Below are 13,455 nucleotides of genomic sequence, written 5' to 3' on the forward strand. Positions count from 1 at the left end.
GGCTTGGAATTCTTCTTATTTTCATCCTACTTCTTCTTCTTCTTCTTCATCCTCATCCTCATCCTCAGAAGAAGAAGAGGATGAGGGTGAAGAAGAAGAAGAAGTAGGATGAAAATAAGAATTCCAAGCCGGCAAAAAGTGTATCTGCAGAGCTCCGCTAAGTGTACCTGCAGAGCTCCGCTAAGAAATAGCGGAGCTCTGCAGATACACTTTTTGCCAGCTTGGAATTCTCCTTCTTCTCATCCTTCTTCTTCTTCTCATCCTTCTTCTTCTTCTCATCCTTCTCCTTCTTCTCATCCTTCTTCTTCTTCTCATCCTTCTTCTTCTTCTCATCCTTCTTCTTCTTCTCATCCTTCTTCTTCTTCTCATCCTTCTCCTTCTTCTCATCCTTCTTCTTCTTCTCATCCTTCTTCTTTTCATCCTTCTCCTTCTTCTCATCCTTCTTCTCATCCTTCTCCTTCTTCTCATCCTTCTTCTCATCCTTCTCCTTCTTCTCATCCTTCTCCTTCTTCTCATCCTTCTCCTTCTCCTTCTTCTCATCCTTCTCCTTCTTCTCATCCTTCTCCTTCTCCTTCTTCTCATCCTTCTCCTTCTTCTCATCCTTCTCCTTCTCCTTCTTCTCATCCTTCTCCTTCTTCTCATCCTTCTCCTTCTCCTTCTCCTTCACCTTCTCCTTCTCCTTCTTCTCATCCTTCTCCTTCTTCTCATCCTTCTCCTTCTTCTCATCCTTCTCCTTCTCCTTCTTCTCATCCTTCTCCTTCTCCTTCTTCTCATCCTTCTCCTTCTCCTTCCTCATCTCCAAGGGCATTTAAATTAAAGGTACAGTGTTCTGCACTAATATAAAGGCTCTCTGAAGCCTAGAAACCCTTTTTATAAGTTAAATTCGCAGCGAATAAATTCGCATCGAATCGAATTTCTTCCTCAAATTCGGCGAATCAGCCGAATCGAATTTTTGAATAATTCGCTCATCTCTAGTGCTAACAGTCGGTGAAAAAAATGTCCTCCGAGAAACTTTGGTACCTTCCCATAAAGTTCTTCTACCACCTCTCCACATAAAATTGGGATTGATGAAGCAATTTGTAAAATCACTTCCAAGAGATGGAGAATGCTTCAAATACTTGGTCACCAAGTTTCCAGGCCTGTCGGACGCAAAATTGAAGGAAGGTGTGTTTGTCTGACCAGACATTAGAAGGCTTATAGTTGATCAAGAGTTTGTCAATACCATGACAGATCCTCAAAAGAAGGGTGGATTGCATTTAAAGAAGTCGTACAGAAATTTTTAGGAAATAACAAAGATCCTCACTACAAAAAGATCGTCAGATGAATGCTGAAAGCATTTCAAGCTTTAGGTTGCCTGATGAGTTTGAAAGTGCATTTCCTCCAGTCCCACCTTGATTACTTTCCTGAAAATTTGGGAGCTGTGAGTGAGGAACAAGGTGAACGATTCCACCAAGACATTAAAGAGATGGAAAGGAGATACCAGGGAAAATGGAGCATTACAATGATGGCAGACTACTGTTGGATGCTTCAGAGAGACATTCCAGATGCTATTCACAAGCGTAAATGCACCAAGAGGAGCCTCACAGGTTTAGTGTGTGTAGGTGAGCTCATTTCAGTTCAAAAAAGGATTTTCATGAAAAAATTTATATAAAACTTAAATTTTATAAGTCTATTTCCATTTATTGTGAGGTATTGCCTTATTTAACATAGTTACCTAAATTGTCAGGAAACGTGATGTCCTATGACAAAATGGAGGTCATTTTCGGATTCAGCGCACCAAAAAAACATAAAGATTACGTGGAATAACCAAAACAGCTCTTGAAAAAATTTTTTTTGCAGACCTGTGTAAAGAACTACCATTAAACCATATCAATTTGTAACTGAAATAGGTTGAAGAGATGCAAGTTGTTAAATTACTGCATGGATAAGTGGAGAGATACAGTAAATGTGGGTATCTGTAGAGAAAAAGGTAGAATAATTTAGAAAGACTCTTAAGACAGAATAAATAGATGATCAATAGATGGATAGATGAAAGATAGATAGACAGATACATAGATTAATAAATAGATAGATAGATAGATAGATAGATAGAAATAGAGGGGATAGATAGAAATAGAGGAGATAGAGAGATAGATAGATAGATTAGTATAACCAACAAAGCTTAGTTATATATTACCGCAGGCCCATAAATCAACAGCCTTTCCATAGGGATCTTTCCTTAGCACTTCTGGGGAGAGGTAGCCCGGCGTTCCAGCAAATCCTTTCATTAAAACAAAAAAAACCCAAGTTGTGATATTTCTAAAGAATAGAAAACTGTGTGACAGAAAACAACAGTGTCTACCAATAACATATTTTACCATCATATATCAATCTTATTAAGGGCTACATTGCATTTCACTGAAGCTGTACAAATGATTATCACTCTTGACTTGCAGCTTTGAGTTCATTTCTCACCAGGGTTAGATATTTCTGCAGGTTTGTAGAGATAGTCTTGGAGAGATTATTCTGCTTTTCCCATTGCTGTTTGAGTTTCTCTAAGTGTTGTGGTTTTTAAAAAATATATAATATTTTAAATCAACTTTCCAGCAGCATTTGCTCTACTGTGTACTTCTATATGGCGGCATAGTACTGCTCAAATAATTGGTGCCATATGAACAAACCAAGAATTGCATGTTGTTCAGGTGGTAGCTAGTGGTAAGAAATTTGAGTAATGCATAACACTGAACTGGTTGCTGTTGCTAGTTTTCGAACCGGTGCTTGTTGGCTAATCTTAATAGTGGCTTTCCAATATATATATAGGTTTTCAAGTAGAAGTAACTAATTTTAAACCAGAAGTTCACTTATCTGTCTAAGATGTTGATGTGTGTGTTTCTCATAGCAATGGCAGTTTTTAGGTTTACAGAAGTAGTTAAGTGCAGCACCTTGCGTTCCATGCAGCACCTCTGCTAGACTTTAGGTGAAACCTGTGTAAGAACTTGGTGGTACAAAAAAGTCATAATCACTTTAGAAATTCTTATTCACTTTTAATGATCCAGAAGTTAGAGAGTGTTTAAGGAAATCTATACTGAAAGAATATTGAGGCTCCAGTTGTCTATTTGTCACACACAGTTTGAGTTGTGTTTAGTTCTTTCTGATGCATTGGAGCAAGTACGCAGATAAGACTAACTTTCCAGTCTGCATACTTGAAAGTCATAAAGTGAGAGCCTACCAGAAAACTAGTATTCTCGGAATGAGGTAGGAGAGCAGAAAAGCAGGTAATTCCTATTAGCTGCTGCCAAATTATTATTATTATTATTACATCGAGTTTATATAGTTGCAAAGGGTTTGCTCAGCGCTGTACAATAGAGGGGGGGACAATACATGAAACAGTACAACAACAACAAACAGCACACGAGGGCCCTACTCTTTCGAGTTTACAATCTAGGAGGGATGAACATAAAATCCCCAATAAACAAACATGTTCTAACTCCTTGCTCTGAAATAAACTACAATTAAAATGTGAATGTTTTTGGGGTTTTTCTATTCCTGAGGCAGCTATAAACATTCTTAATCTACTCCTTGCTCTTTCTGGGATCAATTCTTGAATGGTGGTTCTGCCAATGTCAAAAACAGGACTGATACAGTGGGGGGAAGAGATTCAAATGTAAAGCCACAACTCTCTGTATAATTTTGGATAGAACGTGGAAAGATTAGAAACCCTGTCTGGTCTCCACTACACAAAGTGATGGGAAATTTATCAGTTTTGAGTTGTCACAGGAAAAAGACAATGGCAGATTTTCCATTGGGTAAATCTGTTGTTGTGATATCTGTCTAAAATAGGAGATCTACTGTTACTTCCTGCTGTGACTTGACGACAGGAAATGAAGAGTAATCTCCCCGATGGGCACAGACAAAAACAAGAAAATTGACAATGGTCTTAGCCATTTCCACCTTTATCCAAAACGAAAAAGTTGTTGGCTTTCTACACATTTTAATATTAAGGTAGTCTGATTGGCTCAATCTAACACACTGGAAAATGTAATTGTTGGGAATCTACAATAGATTTTGAAAGAACGTATGAAGTTCTCAGATAAGTGAATAATAATTAAAATAATGATAATAGTGGCTTTGCTCACAATCTCCTAGATTGTAATCTCCAAGGAGCAGGGCCCTCCTATCCCTCTTGTATTGAACTGTATTGTTGCTGTATTGTCTCCCGTTATATTGTAAAGCACTGAGCAAACTGTTGGCGCTATATAAATCCTGTATAATAATAATCATAATGCTCACTCCTCCACTGTATCTATGGAGGGAACCATTGTTGTCACCCAGGCTGGACTATAAAAATGTCTGTCTTTGTTCATTTGCTTTACATGGCAGTGGGCAATTAGAAGTTTACTTAGAAAGATAACATTATCATTGCTTTTAGTTCAGCTCACAGGAGGTGACAAGATCAGAAGGTACTTGCTGAAAATGCTTCTAAAGAGAAAACTGATGCAGCCATCACATCTAAAGACTGGTAAGCTACAGAATTTTGCATTTTTGTTCTTGGGTTTAGTTATCCTTTCAGGTACTGCTTCCAGCAAAGGATTACCAGGTTGATACTAAAGTTGCAATCATGCATAATAACTAAATTTGCTCTCTACAATAATTGATGGAATTTAAATAAATAGGAGATGGAATCAAGTACAAAAATATCTTACACAGTACAATTTACCTGCCTCACTTCAATTTTGCCCCTGGACAAATTAATCTGATCCGATAACATTTTCCATTCTGCTGTACAGTATATTTATGCTTTTCTTTTAGGCTGAAAGGTATCTTGTTGCGCTCCATACCAGCACCACATGTTTTATGTAATAATTCAATCTGGAGATTTATGTCTGTATTATTATAATGTCACTTCAATATGCATAACATATTCTGCCATGCAATGCTCTAGGAGCCCACTTTATATAAATCATGTATGATAAGAGGCAGCCAAGAGCTCCTGCATGCTCTTTCAAAATGTTGTACATATTAATATAACATATTTTATTGCAAAAGCTTCTATCATTGTTATACTACTTTTTTTGCATTTTCTCCTATATTTAAAGCAAAACTGTAGGCGGATATAAAGGGCTATATATTTACTAAACAAAAGAAAAACCTTACTAAAAAGCATATGCACACTCAAAGACTCAATGTCATATACAGTGTCTTAAAAAAATAATCATACCCTCTTGAAATATTGCACATTTTGTCATGTTACAAACAAAAATGTAAATTTATTCTTATGGGATTTTATGTGAATGACCAACACAAAGTGGCACATAATTGTGAAGTGGAAGGAAAATTATAACTGGTTTTCTAAAATTTTTACAAATAAATATCTGAATAGTGTGCCATACCCCTAACGAAAATGTAGTAGAACCAATTACCTTCAGAAGTCACCTAATTAGTAAATAGTCCACCTTTGTGTAATTTAATCAGCAAAATGCTATGTGTGGCAGAAAACTAACACTGCACATCACCCTGAACACACCATCCCCACCGTGAAACATGGTGGTGGCAGCATCATGTTGTGGGGATGCTTTTCTTCAGCAGGGACAGGGAAGCTGATCAGAGTTGATGGGAAGATGGATGGACCAAATACAGGGCAATCTTAGAAGAAAATCTGTTGGAGTCTGCAAAAGACTTGAGATTGGGGCTGAGGTTCACCTTCCAGCAGGACAACGACCCTAAACATACAGCCAGAGCTACAATGGAATGGTTTGGATCAAAGCATATTCATGTGTTAGAATGGCCCAGTCAAAGTCCAGACCTAAATCCAATTGAGAATCTTTGGCAAGACTTGAAAATTGCTGTTCTCAGACACTCTCCATCCAATCTGACAGAGCTTGAGCTATTTTGCAAAGAAGAATGGGCAAAATGTTCACTGTCTAGATGTGCAAAGCTGGTAGAGACATCCCCAAAAGACTTGCAGCTTTAATTTCAGCGAAAGGTGGTTCTACAAAGTATTGACTCAGGGGGGCTGAATACAAATGCACGCCACACTTTTCAAATATTTACTTGTAAAAAATTTTTGAAAACCATTTATTATTTTCCTTCCACTTCACAATTATGTGCCACTTTGTGTTGGTCTATCACATAAAATTTCAATAAAATACGTTGTTGGTTGTAACATGACAAAATGTGGAACATTTCAAAGGGTGAGAATACTTTTTCAAGGCACAGTAAAGTTTAAAGCTGATGTGTAATATATATATATATATATATATATATATATATATATATATATATATATATAATTTTTTTTGGGGGGGGGGAGGGTTTGATACAAAACCAAATACGTTAGGTATGTGTAATAGAAGGGGTGGGTAAGCACCACATTGTTTCCCAGTAGCAACAGCTGCTCTTAACCATTAGCCTACAGGGGACTTATACCCCCTTCCTGCCCAGGCCAATTTTCAGCTTTCAGCGCTCTCACAATGACAATTGTGCTGTCATGCAACACTGTACCCATATGAAATTTTTATAATTATTTTGAGACAGATATAGCTTTCTTTTGGTGTTATTTAATCACCTGTAGATTTTTTATTTTTTGCTAAACAAACCAAAAACCACTGAAAATGTTGAAAACAAAAAGTTTTTTCTTAGTTTTTGTTATACAATTTTGTAAATAAGTGATTTTGTCTCTTTCACTGATGTGCGCTAATGACGCTGCAGTGATGGGCACTGATAGGCTGCACTAATGGACACTGATAGGTGGCACTGATGGGCACTGATGAGGAGGCACTGGTAGGTGGTACTGATGGGCATTGACAGGCATCACTGATGGGCACTGAAAGGCGGAACTCATATGGCACTGATAGGCAACACTGATAGGTGGCACTGATAGGCGGCACTGACTGGCACTGATAGGTGGCACTGACTGGCACTGATAGGTGGCACTGATAGGCAGCACTGACGGGCACTGATAGGCGGCACTGACTGGCACTGATAGACGGCACTGACTGACACTGATAGGCGGCACTGATTGGCAGCACTGATAGGTGGCACTGGCATTGATAGGTGGCACTGACTGGCACTGATAGGTGGCACTGAAAGGCAGCTCAGATGGGCACTGATATGTGTTATTGATGTGCACTGGTAGGCACTGATTTGTGGCATTGATGAGGCACTGATGGGCACTGACAGCTGGCACTAATGGACACTGACAGGTGGCACTGCTGGGGCTACATTGATCATCAGGGCACACTGATCATCAGTGCCCTGATGATCAGTGCACATGTCCCCTCTGACGAATGCTGATAACTGGCTCTCCTCTCGAGCTGTCAGCGTGGCAGTTCGTAAGGAAAGAAATGCCGATAACCGGCATTTCTCTATTTACATGCAATCAGCTGTGATTGGACACAGCAGATCACATGACCTAGTCGACATCTTCGGCTCTTTCCGTTGATCGGTGATCTGCTGTGTCTGAGGGACACAGCGCACCACCGATCGCTGCGCTACGTGCCCCGGAGCCGCGCATGCGCGGTTAGAATGGGAGGACGACATATGACGTCCTCCCAGAACAATAGAACCGGCTTGCGCCCATCATTACCTTATATGGCGGGCACGAGGCGATTAAAGTTATGGTAACCCCCCCAAAAAAAAAATATTAATACTTTCCCCCTGCAAGGTAATATCATAAAACAGTAATTTAGTATGAATTGTATACTAGCACAATATGAGAGACTTTCCTTAAAACAAAGCCCTCCAGGCCTTCCATTGTCACTTGGTCTTCCTTCTGTGTTCTCGGGCTCTGGACGTTTGAATGGCTGAGCAGCGATTACGCCACTCCCATGCATGTGCACAGGAGTATGCCGTCCCTTCAGAGTGCAAATGCATACTCACAAGCCAAAAAAGTAATAAAAACAGAACAAGGAGTCAAAAGATGCCAATCATGAGCAACATAGGTCCTTGGGTAAAGTGCTAACGCATTTTGGGAGCTGAACTCCCTTCCTCAGAGCAATTGATCATTGAGTGTCCCCATCCAGAGGAGCAGTGCAATGCTGAAGTGGACAAGAGTACGGTGAGTGTGTGCTTAGGGCACACCATGTCATAAAGCGGAGTTCCACTCACGCTGTCAAAAAATAAAAGTCAGCAGCTACATAAACTGTAGCTGTTGACCTTTAAAAAACAGCCACTTACCTGTCCCTCGGTCTCGCGGTGTGTCCCCCACAGCTCGTTTCACCGGCCATCCTGTATTCCAGGAGGCCGGCATCTTCAGTGTGGGCACCCGGCTGTGATAGCTTGCGGCTTCACAGCTGGGTTCCCACTGCGCATGTGCGAGTAGCGCTGCACTTCATGATTGGTCCTGTAGTCTTCTGGGACCTGTCATGTCCCAAAAGACTACAGAGAGGGAGGGAGGACACCTTCCGCTTCTGGTCGCTTAGGCAATCGAACCGGAAGTGGGGGTGGGTACCTGTCAAATTCGGGTACCCGCTCCCCCCCGCCTCCCAAAGGTGCCAATCCTTAATGGGGAGTGGGGGAGCAGTACTTAAAGCGAAACTTCCCCTTTTGGGTGGAGCTCCGCTTTAAGCACACTGTATGTGCAGGTATGTGAGTAAAGTGGAGAACTTAGAGGGCTGTGGGCTGTAAGAATGGCTGGTGGTATACATGAACTAGCCCTGCTATGGGCAGACCCTGGTGGAGTACATGTGGGTGATTGAGTTACCTGCTTACATGTGGGCAATGGGCAATGGGCAGACATTGTGATTTGTTTCATCATGAATCGAAATTTGGATGAAATTTTCGTTATCCGGAGATTCGTTTGTATCCAAATTTCTGAATCACAATAGTAACGAATTTCAATGAATCCGAAATAAGTTATAACTAAACAAATTAGCTAAATTCGATAATGGGTGGACCCTGGTGGAGTATACCTGCCTACATGTGGACAATAGGTAGACATTGAGATTTGTTCTATAATGAATCGAAATATGGATGGAATTTTCGTTATCCGAAGATTCAATGTATTCAAATTTCTGAATCACAATAGTAACGAATTTCAATGAATCTGAAATAAATTCTAACAAAACAAATTATCTAAATTCGATAATGGGTAGACCCTGGTGGACTACATGTAAGTGATTGAGTCACTCGCCTACATGTGGGTAATGGGTAGACATTGAGATTTGTTTAGTTATGAATCGAACTTCAGATTACATTTTTTTAACTGGAGATTCAGATGTATCCAAATTTCTGAATCACAATAGTAACAAATTTCATTGAATCCAAATTAAATAATAACAAAACAAATTATCTAAATTCAATAATGGGTGGACCCTGGTGGACTACATGTGAGTGATTGAGTCACCCTCCTACATGTGGGTAAAGGGTAGACATTGAGGTTTGTTTCATTATGAATCGAAATTAGGATTACATTTTTTTTATCCGGAGATTCAGATGTATCGGAATTTCTGAATCACAATAGTAAGAAATTTCAATGAATCCAAAATAAATAATAACAAAACAAATGATCTGATTTTGAATTCAAAATGGGAAAGCTATTGCAATAAATACAGTAAGGTATAAAAGTGAAATAAGATGGTGATTCCTATTTAGCCTGCTTTAAAGAATAGAACAGAAAATAGTAAAACAGAATCTAAAAGAAAATAATAGAAAATTTAAAAGAATAGAAAGGAATAGAATAAAACAAAATAGAATGAATTAGAAAATAAAATAATAGAATAGAACAAAAGCAGCACAGTGGCTAAATGGTTAGCACTTCCGCCTGGCAGTACTAAAATCGTTGGTTCGAATCCCAGCCAGGGCACCTCCTGCCTGGAGTTTGCATGTTCTCCCTGTGCCTGTGTGGGTTTCCTCCGGGTATTCCGGTTTCCTCCCACCCTCCAAAGACATGCTGGTAGGTTAATTGGCTCCTGTCTAAATTGGCCCTAGTATGTGTATGTATGAATGGAAGTTAGCAACCTTAGATTGTACACCCCTTGAGGGTTAGGGACTGATGTGAATATACAATATATATATAAAGCGCTGCATAAATTGACAGTGCTATAAAAGTACCTGAAATAAATAATGAATAAAATAGAAAAAAACCCAGAACAGATTAAAATAGAACAAATATAGCCGTCTTCTGAAATTTCAATTTTGATATTTAAATTCAAAGTTCAAATTGATTTAAAAAGAAACAAATATTACAAAACTAAATTACTAACTTAACAAACAAATAGGAAACAAAACAAATTTTTCTGTTGTGCACGTTTACAGTAATGGGATATACTGTATACCATTACACATAACTAATGTGCTATAGCCTGACAAAAACCACTAAACTTTAGCTGTAGGGTGTTCATGTAATGTAATTTCAAAAGTAATCTTCAATATTATTAAATTTTGCAGCTTTCATTAAAATAACGCCTGGTGCCATGACTGTTCTTGTTCAGACACTTCCTGTTGTAAGGTGTCAATGCACTGTTCTCATCTAACAATTGTGTTGTCACCCTGGAACACAAGTTTCCAATAGACTACAAGTGGGTATTTCAACACACATTAAGCAGGCGTGGTCCACTGTTGTCACTATCAGGAAACTTGCCCAGAGAAGTGCCAGAACTGGAATAATGCATGCATGTAGACAGGAAGTGGCTGCAAAGTGACTGCAAGGGATCAATAGCACTGAGATGCAATAAAGAATGAAAAAAGAGGAATACAAATATTTTATTTAAAAAAAAGTAAATTGTTTAGGATATATGGTGTGATAGGAAACTAGGATCAACTTAAAAAAAAAAAAGAAAAAAAAGTTATATATACAGTATGCAATATATACACACACACACAATGAGGATAGCAAGTGTGTATAATAATGCAACATATAATAGTGATAAAATAGAAATATGTTATAGAATTGAAATAAAACCTGTGTGTAAACATCATGTTGTCTTCCTTTGTGCACCATTGATCAGAAACCTTCTCAAAGTTCAGTATAGGTTAGACTGAAAGGGTTTGTAGAAGATGGAATAAACTCATAGCTAATCTTGGGAAGGTGGTTTATTATTCTGCAGCCAACGTGGGTTTAAAATGTATTTCTGAATACAGAGTTCAAAGCCACAGTTTTTTATGCAATTTAATATTACCCTGCCACAGTGCCTTTCATAGAAAGTCTGACAGAGGGGGTCAAAGTTTTATTGACAAATTGCAGTTTACTGTATTGCACACTGGTGTTAATATAACACAGGGAACTTATTTACAGACCACAGGGATGAACTAAAAATGTTATGCTGGTGGTCAAGCACCTGCTGGGGAAGGTGTATGACCAAGCTGTACTATTTACTTGCTGTGAAGAAAACTGAGGTCAGAGGTCTGAGCTTATTGCCAAGTCTGAATCCCAAGACTGGTGGAAAAGCATTCCTAATCTTTTGGAAGGTGACAGTTTACACATACATATCACAAATGTGAATTTGGCTGTTTGTCTAATTCTGAACTCTGAAATGGAGGAAACATATTTTTGCTTTTTGCATTTAGTGAATATTTTATGTTGTGTGTCTTTCTGAGAATACTGCAATTGAAACACATGGAGTCAACCTTTGATAGCTGATGAAGTACTGAAATAGATTCTTTTTTACAGAACTTTGTTTTTTGTTGTTTTTAATTTATCATATAATTTTTACAGTGTGACAGATACTCTTTGTCTGAAAAATAGACAAGCTTGGGTACTTGAAGATATTTTAATTCAAAAGACTTACCAAACCATGCCTGTTGCTCGCCTTCCACTTCGATAGCCAAACCAAAATCTGCCAATTTCACAGCTGCGCCTTTTAGCTTCGAGGCCAACAACAGGTTTTCTGGCTGCAGATAAGAAGAGAGGCTTCATCAGAATTAACATACAACGTCAACATTATTGAAGAAGGGGGCACGTCCCCAGAAACACATCAGCTGGTAATATGACATCCATTTGAACCAGAAGACTTCCATTGTGTGCAAGGCGCTTTAGTTCCTTGGTTTACGTACTATGTTGTTACTACTTTTGCTTTTGTTAGTATGTACTCTTTGTCAGGGCTGTCTTTAATATTGATTGGACCCTGGGCAAACATTTTTTTAGGGACCCCCTAGCTGCCACCCCCCCAGGACCCTACTCTGAGACATACAGTAAATAGCAGCTAGACTCAAAATCAGTTTACTGCAGGAGATCAGGCAGCACAATAAACATGTTATACTTGCCTGCTCTGTGCAATGGTTTTGCACAGAGCAGCCCCCGGTCCTCCTCTTCTGGGGTCCCCCGCCTGCATTCCTAGCTCCTCTCCCTTTCTGAGGGCCCCCACAGAAAGCAACCTGTTATGGGAGCACTTGTGCAGGTTCAATCGCAAGCCTGCTGCCCTCTCCTGGTGGAGCGCCCAGGCAAGGACGTTGACCTGAATAGGAAAGATAAGGAGGTGGTCCTTGTTCTCCCTATAGTCGCCTCCACCTGCACTCTCAAGGGCTGTCCAGCAAAGCCCCCAGTGGGGTCTGCTGAGAAACACACTCTGGAGGAGTGGGCCCAAATCCAGCAAGAGGACCCTGACCTCATGCAGGTGCAATGCTTCTTAGCCCATCTACGCAAACCATCTTCACAGGAATGGCAGAGACTTTCCTACACCCCCAGAGCAGTCCTAAAGCAGTGGGATCCCCCTGAGTCAATGTTCTTTACCAGCAGGCCCATATTGCCACAGAGCAGAAAGACATGTTACAGATTGTGGCTCCACAGTCGCACAGACTCTGGAGCAGCAGTGCAGCTGAAGGGAGAAGCTAAGAGAAACTTGGGTTCTCTATGATTCCCTTGGTTGCCTGGAGCAGTGTTCTGCTGCATCAGGTGACACATCTTGTGTCATGCAGAGTCTTTTTAAGTCTCTGCCCCCAGGTTTTGGCGTGCATTTTGTGAAGTGGCTAGTGTAAGGAAGCATACCAGGGACAGGGTCAGGGACAGCACTAGTGGTAGAGACAGGTTCCAGAGGAATAGGGACAGCTCAGGGCCAATGTCTACTCTTCAGCAAGCTCCCTTTTGGGTTGGATCGGCCAGGCCGCATTCCACCTACCTTGGCATGCACTGTCTGCGGTTTGGGTCTGCTAATGATGACTCTCCGCTGCATTGACTCTAAGTTCTTGCTAATGATGACCTTACCCGCTGGGTGTTGTACTGATTGTCTTCAGTACATTGGTTACTTACTGCACTCTGGGCTTCTGTGTGTTTACTGCCACACTGCACCTATCCAACACGTGTTTTTACATTTTTTTTAAAGGATACAGAGCTACTGTGAAAAACGGTAGCTCTTGAACAGATTGTAAGTAACGACTGCTAATATCAATTGGACAGTCTATTTTTATTTTAACCACTAACCTAAGTTAACAGCTGGTGATACTGATGTAAAGGTTCTTTTATGGGTACTTTGTGTTACGGGTTGACACTGACAGTGTACTTCCCTTGTTTCCCACACTATCCAGTAAATCTCCCTGTCACAT

At 40.0% G+C, this 13,455-nt stretch overlaps 1 protein-coding gene and 1 long non-coding RNA gene across 7 annotated transcripts in view; one reads left to right on the forward strand and one right to left on the reverse strand.

Moving 5' to 3' along the window:
* Positions 1-13,455, reverse strand: part of CAMK2A (calcium/calmodulin dependent protein kinase II alpha) — a 346,233-nt gene that overhangs the window by 65,419 nt on the left and 267,359 nt on the right. For all 5 annotated transcript variants that reach the window (XM_089682134.1, XM_089682135.1, XM_089682136.1 and 2 more), the window contains exons 7-8: positions 11,706-11,808; positions 2,177-2,260 (exon numbers count right to left, since the gene is read on the reverse strand). In XM_089682134.1, the coding sequence (XP_089538260.1) occupies positions 2,177-2,260; positions 11,706-11,808 (187 nt within the window). The remainder of the gene's footprint in view (positions 1-2,176; positions 2,261-11,705; positions 11,809-13,455) is intronic.
* LOC149458503 (uncharacterized) overlaps positions 1-13,455 on the forward strand; it is a 47,569-nt gene that overhangs the window by 19,052 nt on the left and 15,062 nt on the right. For both annotated transcript variants that reach the window (XR_016313419.1, XR_016313418.1), the window contains exon 2: positions 4,409-4,498. This is a non-coding gene — a long non-coding RNA (uncharacterized LOC149458503). The remainder of the gene's footprint in view (positions 1-4,408; positions 4,499-13,455) is intronic.

This window comes from Staurois parvus, unplaced genomic scaffold (genome assembly GCF_062004578.1).
Source record: "Staurois parvus isolate SC_StPar_1 unplaced genomic scaffold, SC_StPar_1.0 ptg000286l, whole genome shotgun sequence".
Classification (NCBI taxonomy): Eukaryota; Metazoa; Chordata; class Amphibia; order Anura; family Ranidae; genus Staurois; species Staurois parvus.